General features: G+C 33.6%; 2 protein-coding genes across 2 annotated transcripts; one reads left to right on the top strand and one right to left on the bottom strand.

Annotated features, from left to right (window-relative positions):
- Positions 1–589: 589 nt before the first annotated feature.
- LOC132903004 (uncharacterized) lies at positions 590–2,125 on the bottom strand. Its single transcript, XM_060950160.1, has 4 exons — positions 1,916–2,125; positions 1,611–1,672; positions 1,250–1,409; positions 590–991 (listed from the first exon to the last, which is right to left on the bottom strand). The coding sequence occupies exons 1-4, from the start codon at positions 1,941–1,943 to the stop codon at positions 717–719; spliced, it is 525 nt and encodes a 174-aa protein (XP_060806143.1). The 5' UTR covers positions 1,944–2,125; the 3' UTR covers positions 590–716.
- A 5,672-nt stretch (positions 2,126–7,797) lies between these two features.
- Positions 7,798–11,144, top strand: LOC106131552 (uncharacterized). The gene is made up of 4 exons (XM_060949825.1): positions 7,798–7,936; positions 8,261–8,340; positions 9,339–9,477; positions 11,062–11,144. Exons 2-4 carry the CDS (start codon positions 8,266–8,268, stop codon positions 11,142–11,144), a joined length of 297 nt encoding a protein of 98 aa, XP_060805808.1. The 5' UTR covers positions 7,798–7,936; positions 8,261–8,265.
- Positions 11,145–13,381: the final 2,237 nt, after the last annotated feature.

Below are 13,381 nucleotides of genomic sequence, written 5' to 3'. Positions count from 1 at the left end.
CGGCTTACCTATAAAGAGGTTACTACTTCACATTTATAATATTAGCATGAGGGTTTGGATAGAAGTTAGTCATCATAATGTGGCCTGATCTGTTTCCCTTCTTTGTATATCTTTCTTACTTCGAGCCCAGGGTCTGCTTTCTGGCATTTTTCGTCTAAACTCTGTTCACGCATAACAAAACATAATGTCACAGACAGATATGTCTAAGTCACGCCACTTTATAAGCTGGCAACACTTCTTAGGCGTACTTATAAATTGAATATGTGTCATATAGTATTGCCATTATATCTTCACTTTCATTGGGCTACTTATTATTATAAACAAACTCTCGTTAACACGAACCTTGTATATCTGCCTCTGACTTCCCATTACATCAGTTTTCTTTGCTGAACAGTTTTTACTTTATCAATTCCCCCAACCCCTTTGTCGTTCTAGCCGAATACGTAAATGAGCCAATTTTATACAGCTCTGCATAGGAATATAAGTTTTGGGACGAAAGTTTAATATACTTAATAAAAAAATAATAAATTAATTAAATTCAGAAAATTTTGTATTAAAAAAAATAGTTTCTGTGACAATTTCACTTAATTATACATATTTGACTTTAGAACTGAAACGCCTTCCTTTTCAAACAAACATATAAGTCCCATTTCAAAAAAGATTTATTCAAAATATTTTTGAATCAGCATCAGTGATACTGATTATGAGTAGAATAGTTAGCCAACAGAACTAATTTTCTCAGTACTATTGGAAGATCTAAGCATGTCACCCAGTCCTGGTATTTTCTTGTAGAACTCCTCCTCACTATCTAGTTTCTCTGTAGGTCTTTCAAAAATACTCGTATATTGTTTATTTTTAGGCTTATCAGTAATGGATGTCAATAAAGGTATGTCAAAGTCGGTGGAAGCTTGCCAATCAGATGAAGAGTTTCCGTGTACTTTCATGAAGTCTTCTTTCGCTTGGCACCTTCCGAAATCTATCTTGTAATACCCTGAAAAGAATAAATAAACATGGGAAATTTTTCCCGAAATTGAAAGTATCAAATTATATATGAACGAAAAAGTTAAACAGTTTTTTTATATTCTTTGTCAGCAAATAAATTTGTTTGATTTTATATCTCTCTCAGAGATGTCTTAAATTTCATTAAGTTTTGAAATTCATACTAATTAAATAACAACTAACACCAATGTAAATATAAACTTATAACTAAAAATGTAACTGTAATTACAATTAAAATCAATTTACTAACGTGTTCCTTTGAAACAATTTTCTTCGTACATTTTACAGATATTGTCGAATGTTTTGAAAAATCGTGCATATCTATCACGACCACAAATTGGCCCCTTGAAGTGAGAACATATTTTTAATAGATGACAATAACGTTTCGTTCTTTTGATCCGTTTCACTTCCTGAAAAAGTAATTAAAATACTTATCAATAATAGTATTTTAAGACTGGCTGTTTCTCCTCCGTGACGGATAAAGACGTCATTATATACAAACATACATTTATATGTATACGAATAGTGCGTACAAAAATATTTTACTTGGAACAAACTACATTGCGGCGTTGATTCAAATAAATATGTAGGTAAGTGTATCTGAGTCTTACCTCACTCGTTATTGTAGTGGTTTCAGAACATAATAATAAAGGAATGTTTAAGAGCATCATACCTAAAACAAAAATAGAAAAAAGATCAGAACAATAAACAATCTACCTGAGATATATTTTGCTGAAATATATAGCTTAGAAATTGTAAAAGTAAGGATTCCCACTAGAACGAAATTCCGATCAAAAATTACATACATACTCGTACATATCATCACGTCTATATCCCTTGCGGGGTAGACTATATTAATCAAAAATTAGTAGAACGTAAACGTAATTAGTAAAAGTTAAATAATAAATAAACTTACCAATGAAAATATTCATATACATAAGCATTTTGGTAGCAAAACGGTAAAAGTAATTAATTTAAGTGTATAAACTTTAAGTACAATTAGTCGCTTGGACGATAAAATGCACCATGAAACTGTTAGTATTAATCGTGTAGGTTTTTCTTAGTTAAGTTCGATTCTAAACATTTTGATCATCGTGTGTCTCTGAGGTAATATCTCAAAGTTTATAATTTTTTTTAAGAATCCTCTTAAAATGTAAGGCGTTTCCATGACGATTTTATTGTTTTAAGGTGAGACAAAGCCGATAGTCGAAACCTCAAATACCACGTCTAACTAGATGACAGTTACAGAAGTGAAATTCAGATATACTAAAAGTTTTTCTGTTTGCTCAGCTGGTAGACTGAATGCTTAACAGCATTAAGGCTGTCCTATGTAAATTTTTTTTGTGCAATAAAATTTTAAATAGATATTATTAAGGTGCTCGGCTATCGCCTATAAGGAAGAATCCCAATAAACTTTTCCTTGAGAAGCATCAGTCCGTGGTTCACTTCGCTGCCAAAGCAGCAGAGTAACTAAATGATTGGAAAAAACATACATATAATAATTATATTATAATAATAATTATATTATATGTTTTTTCCAATCATTTAGTTACTCCGCTGCTTTGACAGCGAAGAAAACCATTACATCGTAAATTAACTTTTGATTTATTACTAAAGAAGTACCATAGAAATCTGGTAGAAAAATTCTAGGCTTTAAATCCGCTATTTGTGACATTTTATCAAAATTACCGACGTACCGAGCAAAGGTATAAAAAAATACTTGTCGGTTTTTATCAGTTTATTACATACTTCTACGAGTGTGTACCATAGGTATTGTAGTATGTACTCGTTTCAATAACAGTGGTATGTTTTTCCCAAGGCTGGGTGAATCTTTTCTTTTTAATTAAAGGTGGCAGTTCCTCACATAAACTCATATTGGCTTTTCCGAAATCTAAAACAGTCCAATAACATAAGATGACAATACATACATAAATATAATCTGATCTATATCTCTTGCAGGGAAGACAGAGACAAAAGTCTTGAAAAGACTAAAAGGCTACGTGCAGTTATACATAATGATGGAATTGAGATTCAAATAGTGGCAGATTGCTAGCCCATCGCCTACAAGAATAATCCCAAGTATTAATCTTTTCCATAGACACCTTTTACTACATCCATGGAAAAAATATGGAGTTGTCTTGGTAAAATACCGGGGACGACACGGCAATGGTAAATAAGGAACATATCGGATTTTTAAGAAATATTCCAATCAAATGCATTGTTTGATGTTTCAAGCATGCTTTGTTACTGTTTAAGAATAGAAAAATATGGTGGGAAGTAAAATATACATACCTTCGTTATGCACACAGTTGTATTTGACCATGTCACAGCTATCCTTGAATCTTTTGACCACGCCTCGCTTGGCTATCCCACACTTTTCATTCTGACTGTGAGTACACCGGTCGGCCTCGTAACAGTACTGAAAATAAATATTAAACATCAAACTTACAACATACATACATACATATGGTCACGTCTATATCCGTTGCGGGGTAGACAGAGCCACCAGTCTTGAAAAGTCTGAATGGCCACGTTCAGCTATTTGGCTTAATGATATAATTGAGATGCAAATAGTGACAGGTTGCTAGCCCATCGAAATATATTAATGTCCTTTCATATACTTTTTAATATTATATAAAAGAGTATCAACCAGTGATCATGTGAGAGCCAGTGGACTGAAAACTGAGAGTGTTGAAGGACCTAGCACTATTGGTATAAACCCAACATTCTGTCTTTATTATCAGCTGTTACTTTTTATAGTTTTATGTTTCAAAATTAGGTAACAAACGAACCTACTTAGCAATCAGTAGAATAATTTTTATTGATCGCAATTTTATATGAGTAAAGAATAAGTAATTTCAAAACAACAATGAATATTACTTGTAGCAATTTCTTTCAGACAATTAGTTTAAGCAACTGGAAACATGCAAAGATAGAATTCTTAGCTAATGATCACTCTCACACCATCTTCTTTCGGTTGACCATAATCTTATCCACTCTGCATTCATTTCCACGCAAAATATATACTTACATCCACGGTAAAACACCTTTATAACATTTATAATCATGCCTATTATAATATACTTGTCACAGATATACCTAAACCAAACTATTAGGGTAGCGAATCATCGAACAGATTTATTTTCATATAAATGTATTGAGACAAAGGTATGATCCTCATAATATTAATTTAAGAAGTTTTAATAAAAAATAACATTTTCTTATACATCATTTATTTAATACTTATATCTCCATTAATCGTCAATCATGATTTCCGAGCTATATTTTGGTCAATTGGTGCCAGTTGGTCACACCGCTCCATCGCCGTTTTTGTAAATGCTAAAAAAGACAATTAAGATAATATACACATTTTCAAATATATAGGAGTAGGAGATAGACCTTCTTCCTTCTGGACGTTTTTAAATTAATCCTCACCTCTCTGGAAAATACCTTAAGCCACCTATTGACCATGAACCAGCCCCCGTGTAGCATGGCCCGCGCGATAAAAACGGCATCGCGCGTGTCATGCTACGGGGGCTGTATTGGTTAAGTCATGTTTTTATATAAAGTGACTCCCGTCAGAACTCCGCAACCTTAGCAGTAAAACCTTATTAAAAGCTGCACAAGATGATTATGCCTATTCCCTATGTCGCGAAGGAGGTGAAGTGGTCCTATTATAAAGTGTCGGGTCACATGAACATTGAACAGCCTTATTGATCGTAAAATTAAATTTGTGGTGTACGACCTTCTCTATCTCTCTCACATATAACATATTTCTAACATAGCTTTCTGCGCTAAGTATTTTCCAACTACCACAAGATTTGACAAAGTTTTAACAGTCAACTGGCACTTTTCTGCACACACATTGGCGTATCAACCTATAAGTGGTATGAAAACTACATACATGCATAATTCAAACAATTATATTCTGCCAAATCACAGGAGTCTAGGAATCTTCTCACGTCGCCTGATGGAGATTCACCACATTTCTCGTTGGAATTGTGTATGCAGGTCTTAGCTTCGTAGCAAGCCTGAAAGCAAGCAAGGAAAAAACTAAAATCTATTGATACGTTTCTAATTTTTAAGTCTATCAAAAAATGGTCATGTAAGTAACTATTTACATAAATTAAGCCGTTTTACTTATCTTATAAAAGGCATAATTAATTTAATGTAGTCAATTAAAGACAAACACTGGCCACAAAAAATAAAATATGCATTGGTTAAAAAAATTACGCGCAATAATTTTATAGGTCGATTTGAGGTACCTACGAATAGTACTTTGCCAAGATATCCCCATTTAGGGTACATTCGTCTTGGCTTTAATTTTTCATATAAATAATGATAAATTAAATGTACACTTACTACTGCATTTGAAGACACTGCAGCAGTCGCTGCATTTAATATAAGTCCTGAAATAAAAGAAATATAAAATATTTTTTCAAACATAGTTTCATAATCGCTAATAATCGAAAATGATTTTTAAATCATTTTCGATGATTTTAATCATAGTCTAAAACTCTAACCTATAAGCGTTATCGAAAACCACCAATGCATTTTGCAAGTTTACATAAAACGATATACATAAAAATTGTATTTGATAGCTTAACTCTATGCCTAACTCTACTTTCCTTTATTACAAAATCTGTATTCGAACAAAGTCGTAAATAAATAAGGATGTGTTATAAAGTTTTTTTATATTTATTTTTGTTTGTATACCTTATGGTTTCTTTCAGTAAAATAGTACAACTTCAAACCCTTCCTGTGTTGTACTTGTAGGAGATGGCTAAAGGACAAAAGGAGATCAGATGAATGCATAAAAATTATCTATCAAACAGGAGGGACAAACAAACATATTTTAAACTTACAACATCATATATTGTATTATTTCCATGCTGTTTTACATTTATATGGTTTAAGGTTGGACCCACAAAAATAGTCATAATATTTTTCATTCTATACGTTATGTCTGCACTCACCTTTATATAATTACTAGTGACCCGCCCCGGCTTCGCACGGGTACAAAATTTGGAAAAAATTATACATAAAAACCTTCCTCTTGAATCACTCTACCTGTTACAAAAAACCGCATTAAAATCCGTTGCGTAATTTTAAAGATTTAAGCATTCAGACAAACAGACTAAAATAGCGACTTTGTTTTATACTATGTAGTGATAGTAGTTTTCTATAAATTGTGGAGATCAACAAACGCTAGAATAAATTCTAATGTACAACCTCATTTATAAATCACATATAAATTTTTTACCAGTATATTTAACGTTATTAGTATTTTCAGTGTCAATCATTAATTATGTTGAATGTCAAACTAAGAGTGTAAGTCTTTATTATAATATTTAGATGTTTAAATATATATTCTCTATTAACCAAACGTAAAAAAAATCCTTTTAAAAACAAAAACTATTTCACTTATTTGAAATTCTGAATTACTTAGTAGAATCAATTAAGTGGCATGTCTGAAATCAGTCAAATAGTATACGCTATATTATATAATATTATATATAGGCTATATTTACACCAATTGTATAATTTACAATATTTGCATTAAAGAATTAAGATGTAAATCATTGTTTTTTTTAAAATAACTTTTTTAATGAATTTAACGACTCCTTCCAAAACTTCATCAGATTTGTTACACCGCAAGCTTTTGCGTCCACAACGGAGTAAGGCGCTGCGGGATTGAACCCCGCACTAGAGAGGTTCGCTGGTTCCTGGACAAGTGCGATTTATTGGAGTTTAACTGTGAATATAAAACAAGTAAGCTTTCCAAATAATTTCGTAATTAGACTGGCTTTGGAAAAGTAATCATCCTGATTAAAATTTAAATTTTCTGTATGTTTGCATGCCATGACTGGTTAAATGCGCAAAATGTATATGCTTTGTAACACCTACAATTGTACCGCATTTATAGCAAATAAAGTATTTGTATCTGGAGAACAACATCAAAAATAAATGTACCAAATTCAACAACAAACAGAAAGTCATCAATCAATCAATATTATAAATGCAAAAGTAAGTTTGTTTGTTACCTCTTCACGCGTTATCCACTGAACGAATCATCTTTCAGAATACCATAATATGGATTTTCGCGTATAAAATATTAATAGACTGAGGAAGGGTAATTTTTATCCCGGTAAAAAATATAGGTGTCGCTTATTTCGCGTGGACGAAGTTGCAGCTAGTTAAACCATAAAATTCGGAACGCTTTATTAAAATAATTTAAACGTCAGGATAGGACGATATTCTGAGTTATGTAGGTACATCAGTTTGAGTGCCAAACAATGTTTTTAAGTTGAAGGGCAATATTGTAAGAAAGAAAAACTGCACATTCGGGCATCTTGACGTGTAATCATGATCTAATTTGGGGTTTTTTTTTTTTTTTTTTTTTTATTTATTTTATTTGTTGTCACTCTGAGTTTGTTGATCACATGTGTAAAGCAGCTTCCTGGTTTGTGTGCTATTTGATGCATCTTCAAGCCAGGTTGCTAGTGTTTTATGCAATGTGATTCTAATTTGGGGTTGGATTGCGGACTCTAAAAGGTCGCTTCGTCGCGCTCGGTCGGTCGCTAACCTGAGTTGTTTTCTATAACTTTTAAATAGAGGACTACTGAGAAAGAAAATACCATTAGTTCTACCTTAAATTGTTCAGTAGAACAGATGGACTAAGGAGTTCCCCAACTTCAATTTTTTTTAATCATTCCAATTTCTAAAATTAAAACAGACACCTATATAATGTAAACATTTTGATCGTTTTCAGAATTCATAATAGCTGATTCGGGGAAATGCAGCCATGTACCTCCTTTATGATGTTTACAAAACTATCGGTTCTGGATGGCCAGCAGCGAGAAATCATAGACAATAGAGCGGTTTGTAAACATAGACCACGAGCTATTTGGAGGATATCAGTTGCTAGTTGTAGCCGGTAAGTTGAGGATGGCCAAAATGATAGCAGGTATGATGAATAGTTTAAGTCTAGAATCTTGTACTACTGATATGGAAAGAAGGCTGTCCGTCTATGGAATGCCCTCCCTGTCGATAACAGGAAAGTCCAGACTATTGATAGTTTCAAAAAATCTCGTTAAGTCTCATTATCTTTCTACTCTATCCTAAGTATATGTCATTATTATGTATTTATATGTTTTATTTATAGGTATATATTTTGTTAAAGCATCTATTTATTTCACTCTGCGCAACGCCAACCTATCGACTACCCACGCTCGGATGTATAAAATTATTCATTTTTCAGTATTGATGATGGTTACTCTCGTGGCAGCTCATGGACCCCCATTGGAACGGGACAACGAGGATATCACAATGGGAAGAAAGGTTGATATCAGCCCTTATAGTATGGCACGCGCAACGTCGTTATTATCGCGCGATAAACTAGCGCTGTCTCGTTTCTCGACATTAAACGGCGAAACAGCGATAGTTTTTCGCGCGATAAATACGGCGTCACGCGTGCTATTATATGTACTATCTCTTTTTTTCTGAAGTTCGACAGTAAAAGCTCCGCTGTTACTCTGTAACCAGGTTTTTCAGATAAACTTTTCGTTTTTAAAATTACAGGTGATACAAATATTGGAGTAAGATTACTCAAAGTAAAAAAAAATACAGTATCCTCTCATGTTAAGTTCCTCTAAGAAAGGCCGTTTTGGAAAATAATCGCCGCCTTCCCTTTTCAACGTTTTCTTAGTAAATTAGGAGAAGAGCTTTGATACTTAAAAGAGAATACGCTGGTATTATATTACAATAGCTGTGCCCGCGACTTCGTCCGCGTGGTATAGTTATTTTGGGCATCATCGAAGCCCTCAAGGATGATTAATTTTCTCCTTTTTTTTCACATTTTCCATTATTTCTTTGCTCCTTATAGTTGCAGCGTGATGTTATATAGCCTAAAGCCTTCCTCGTGGAATAAAATTAAATGGTCTATTCAACGCAAAAATAATTTTTCAATTTGAACCTGTAGTTTCTGAGATAAGCGCGTTCAAACAAACAAACTCTTGTGCCGTGTGGTTCCCGGCACTATTACGGGAAGGAATGGGACCACTCCATCTCTTTCCCACGAATTTCGTAGAAGGCGACTAAGGGATAGGCTTATAAACTTGGAATTCCTCTTTTGGGCGATGAGCTGGCAACCTGTCACTATTTGAATCTCAATTCTATCACTAAGCCAAACAGCTGAGCGTGGCCTATCAGTCTTTTCAAGACTGGTGGCTCTTTCTACCCCGCTAGGGATATGGACGTGATCATGTGTATGTGTTTAAACAAACTCTTCAGCTTTATAATATTAGTATAGAATATAGATGTGACATGACCAATCACAGATGGGAGCCAAATGGTGCGGCATGGCCAAAGTATGCAACCACGACCGCGTGCCCATCTGCGGCGTGAGCCACGCGGGGGACCTCATGGGCTTCCGAGACCTGTGCGACATGTTCGACTTCAACTGCATCAGGAGAAGAAGTAATAATAAGTTCATGATTTTCTTAATTATCTCTATGAATGTATGCCACTTTATGGCTTGCTGTTTTAGCCACGCGGAGAAACGCGGACGCTTCCGAGACCTGTGTGACATGTTCGACTTCAACTGCATCAGGAGGAGAAGTAATTAGTTAATTTCCTTTTTCATTATCTCTAACAAAATAGGCAACCTGATGATCTGCGGCGTGAGCCACGCGGGGGACCTCATGGGCTTCCGAGACCTGTGCGACATGTTCGACTTCAACTGCATCTGGAGAAGAAGTAATAAAAAGTTCATGATTTTCTTAATTATCTCTATAAAAGTATGCCATTTTATGGCTTGCTGTTTGAGCCACGCGGAGAAACTCTGAGGCTTCTGAGACTTGTGCGGTATGTTCGACTTCTGCATCAGGAGGAGAAGTAATAATAAGTTCATGATTTTCTTAATTATCTCTATGAATGTATGCCACTTTATGGCTTGCAGTGTGAGCCACGCGGAGAAACTCGGAGGCTTCCGAGACCTGTGCGGTATGTTCGACTTCTGCATCAGGAGAAGAAGTAATAATAAGTTCATGATTTTCTTAATTATCTCTATGAATGTATGCCACTTTATGGCTTGCAGTGTGAGCCACGCGGAGAAACTCGGAGGCTTCCGAGACCTGTGCGGTATGTTCGACTTCTGCATCAGGAGGAGAAGTAATAATAAGTTCATGATTTTCTTTATTATCTCTAAAAACGTATGCCACTTTATGGCTTGCTGTTTTAGCCACGCGGAGAAACTCGGAGGCTTCCGAGACCTGTGCGACATGTTCGACTTCAACTGCATCAGGAGGAGAAGTAATTAGTTAATTTCCTTTTTCATTATCTCTAACAAAATAGGCAACCTGATGATCTGCGGTGTGAGCCACGCGGGGGACCTCATGGGCTTCCGAGACATGTTCGACTTCAACTGCATCAGGAGAAGAAGTAAAAAGTTTATTTATTTCTTTATTTATTATTTATTTATTTACATTAATTTATGTACACAGAAAGCATCGAGACTGATAAATACAAGAAACAAAATTACAAAGGTTCTGCTTATTTCAAAAGAAATCTTTTCTTTATTATCTATTATGTAACAAAAAAGCAACCACTGGTACGCGGTGCCACGTGGAACTTCATGGGCTTTCCAGACCTGTCGACTATCATCAGGAGAAGAAGTAATAAATTTATTTCATCCTTTATTTTCTCTAACAAAATAGGCAACCTGATGATCTACGGTGAGAACGGAAGCGGGACAAACTACATACGTATAATATGCTACCTATATAGGTATGTATATGTTTAGTACAGGTTTATAGTATATATAGTATAGTAAGTATGTTTAAAACAGATTATTTATTATCACCCACGCAAAGGTTTTCTGCTTAACCCAATGACTTTAAGATAATGCTATTAGCCTTAAGTCCGTCTATTGTACTTTACAAATTGTAATTATTTCAAAATATAAATAAATACTCCTGCGAAGGATGATGAGGAGGATAAGAAGGTATTTCATTTTATTTTGGTTGATTTCTTAATAATATAATGAATTTTCATCTTTTACAGATTACAAACAAACAGGGTGTCCCGAAGACAAATCCCAGCTGAGTGTGTCACGCCGGCCCACCAACAGTTATTACGATGATTAATTTATTATTATTCATTGCATTTCAATTAAAAAGCATAACTGCACTATTATCATTTTAAGTGGCAATAAACACAATAAGTTGTGATTTATAATGAGTATTTTCATTATAATTCCTTCTTAAGTCGAAATCGTTAACAGGTTTAAAACATTATATGTATTTGTTGAGGATAGTTCTTTCGTTTTATTTTATACTATACCTCATTAGTTTTACTTTATTTGTTGGGAAATGTTTTTTATAATAATATTTACAAAACCTGGTAAAATTTGCAAAAGAAGACAAGATTTTTTCAAGGCAAAGAATGTACCTACACATTATTTTTACTGAACGAACTTGAACTAAACATATGTAGGTATTTACAAATAAAAAATAAGTTTCTTTTACTTATAAATGCTCCTTAAAGTAATGGATATTTATAGCACAGAACTTATTTATAAATATCAAACGACCGACCTAACGTTAAGTTGCCGGAGACTATAAATAGAAATGTCTTAAAATAGTCGAGCAAATATAGCAAATACGCTTCGAATCTCTGGAGAAATTAGCTTGATCCTATGTGTTAGACATGAAATATTATTTTTAATGCCTTGTAACTCCCAGCTTCTTACGCAATCGGAGAATTTACAGAAGGCAAGAACCTTCAATCAAATTCACATACATACATACATATGGTCACGTCTATATCCCTTAGAGAGGTAGACAGAGCCAACAGTCTTGAAAAGACTGAAAGCCACGTTCAGCTATTTGGCTTAGTAATAGAATTGAGATTCAAATAGTGACAGGTCGCTAGCCCATCGCCTAAAAAAGAATCCCAAGTTTGTAAGCCTATCTCTTAGTCGCCTTTTACGACATCCATGGGAAAGAGATGGTGTGGTCCTATTATTATTTGTATTGGTGCCGGGAACCACACGGCACAAATTCATCAAGAAGATTACATAAAGTCATTTTAACTTCCTAGCTTAAGAAAGATGTTAATGGCGATTAAATAGTAAAGCCTTAGCCATTCGGATAATAAAAACTCCGTCTATCATAATAACTCCATGGAGTCATCTCATGGTGGGACAAATGGAACGATTTCTAGATAAAAGGATAATCCACAGAACAAAATACTGCTTATATTTTGGACCGTCTCTACAATATATCCTTTTACGTATAAGTTACTTACTTATGTAAATACAATTTTCGTTTTGTTTAAAAATAGTATTGATTCTGTATGATAGGTAGTATTCATAGACTACCTATGCTACAGATTTTTATATCACTAAATTTTTATAGCACTAAACTATAGTTGTTTCGCTTTTTATTATGCCTTGAAACGGGACAGTGACAGCTTTTCGCGTCATAATGCGACATGTACATGTTATGTTACGGGGACCGGGGACTTTTTCTTCTTTTGTGCTTAAGAATTTAACCATTTTGTAGTACAAATAATCGTGTCCTTAAAGATAGCACCAACAGTCTTGAAAATACTGAAGGATACGTTCAAATTTATATACAAAATAATAAAAAGTAGATAGGTACCACAGTATTTTATTAAACCGATCCAGTTTAATGCTTGTACATTTTCTAAGAATCTAATATTTCTGAGAAGGTGTAGGCAAACAATACCATTCTATGAATGGCAACAATTTCTATTCAGTTATAGGAGACAAGCCTTCAGTATGTCTGTGATCACTTGCTTGTTCGAAAATCTGCTTATAATCCTTTTATTTAATAATGTTTGTAGTCATATAGTCGGGGATAAAGCTCGTTTGGTAAGTTAATATAAATAAATAAATACAACTTGCCGTAAAATGGATGACAAACTAAATAATATATTTTAATAAATTAATAGATTAATCCATCATCACTTATAATGAAATAAAAGATATATATATACATACTTTATTTTATGAAATACAATCAGTGTGGTAGAATTGTTACAGCACTCTCTTCACTCACATCACAAAAATAAGAGTAAGTATAATTAATAAAGATAAATATGTGTTCTATAGAGACCCATCATATAAGCTATATTTATATCGCAAATTTTACGACTTTTTTTATTCCGTCAGTAGTCTTATTTATTTATTTTATTATGTATTACAATAGGTGAACTTAATGCTAATAGCATTATCTAACAACCAACCATTAGAAAATAGCAAATCGATAATATTATCAAGTGTCAATATGATCTAAAATTATAAAAATGTTTTATATAACATACATAAATATTATTATTCTCTTGAGTAAGTAATGTT

The sequence above is a fragment of the Amyelois transitella genome, chromosome 20, assembly GCF_032362555.1.
Source record: "Amyelois transitella isolate CPQ chromosome 20, ilAmyTran1.1, whole genome shotgun sequence".
NCBI classification, from domain to species: Eukaryota; Metazoa; Arthropoda; class Insecta; order Lepidoptera; family Pyralidae; genus Amyelois; species Amyelois transitella.
This window is presented reverse-complemented; position numbering and strand designations above follow the sequence as displayed.

Coding starts and splice junctions, on each gene's coding strand:
- LOC132903004 (XM_060950160.1), bottom strand. CDS start 1,943: ATGCTTATGTATATGAATATTTTCATTG. Junction 1,410..1,610: donor CCACTACAATAACGAGTGAG/GTAAGACTCAGA, acceptor TTACTTTTTCAG/GAAGTGAAACGGATCAAAAG. Junction 992..1,249: donor AAATTGTTTCAAAGGAACAC/GTTAGTAAATTG, acceptor TATTCTTTTCAG/GGTATTACAAGATAGATTTC.
- LOC106131552 (XM_060949825.1), top strand. CDS start 8,266: ATGATGGTTACTCTCGTGGCAGCTCATGGACCCCCATTGGAACGGGAC. Junction 8,341..9,338: donor ATATCACAATGGGAAGAAAG/GTTGATATCAGC, acceptor GACCAATCACAG/ATGGGAGCCAAATGGTGCGG. Junction 9,478..11,061: donor CAACTGCATCAGGAGAAGAA/GTAATAATAAGT, acceptor CATCTTTTACAG/ATTACAAACAAACAGGGTGT.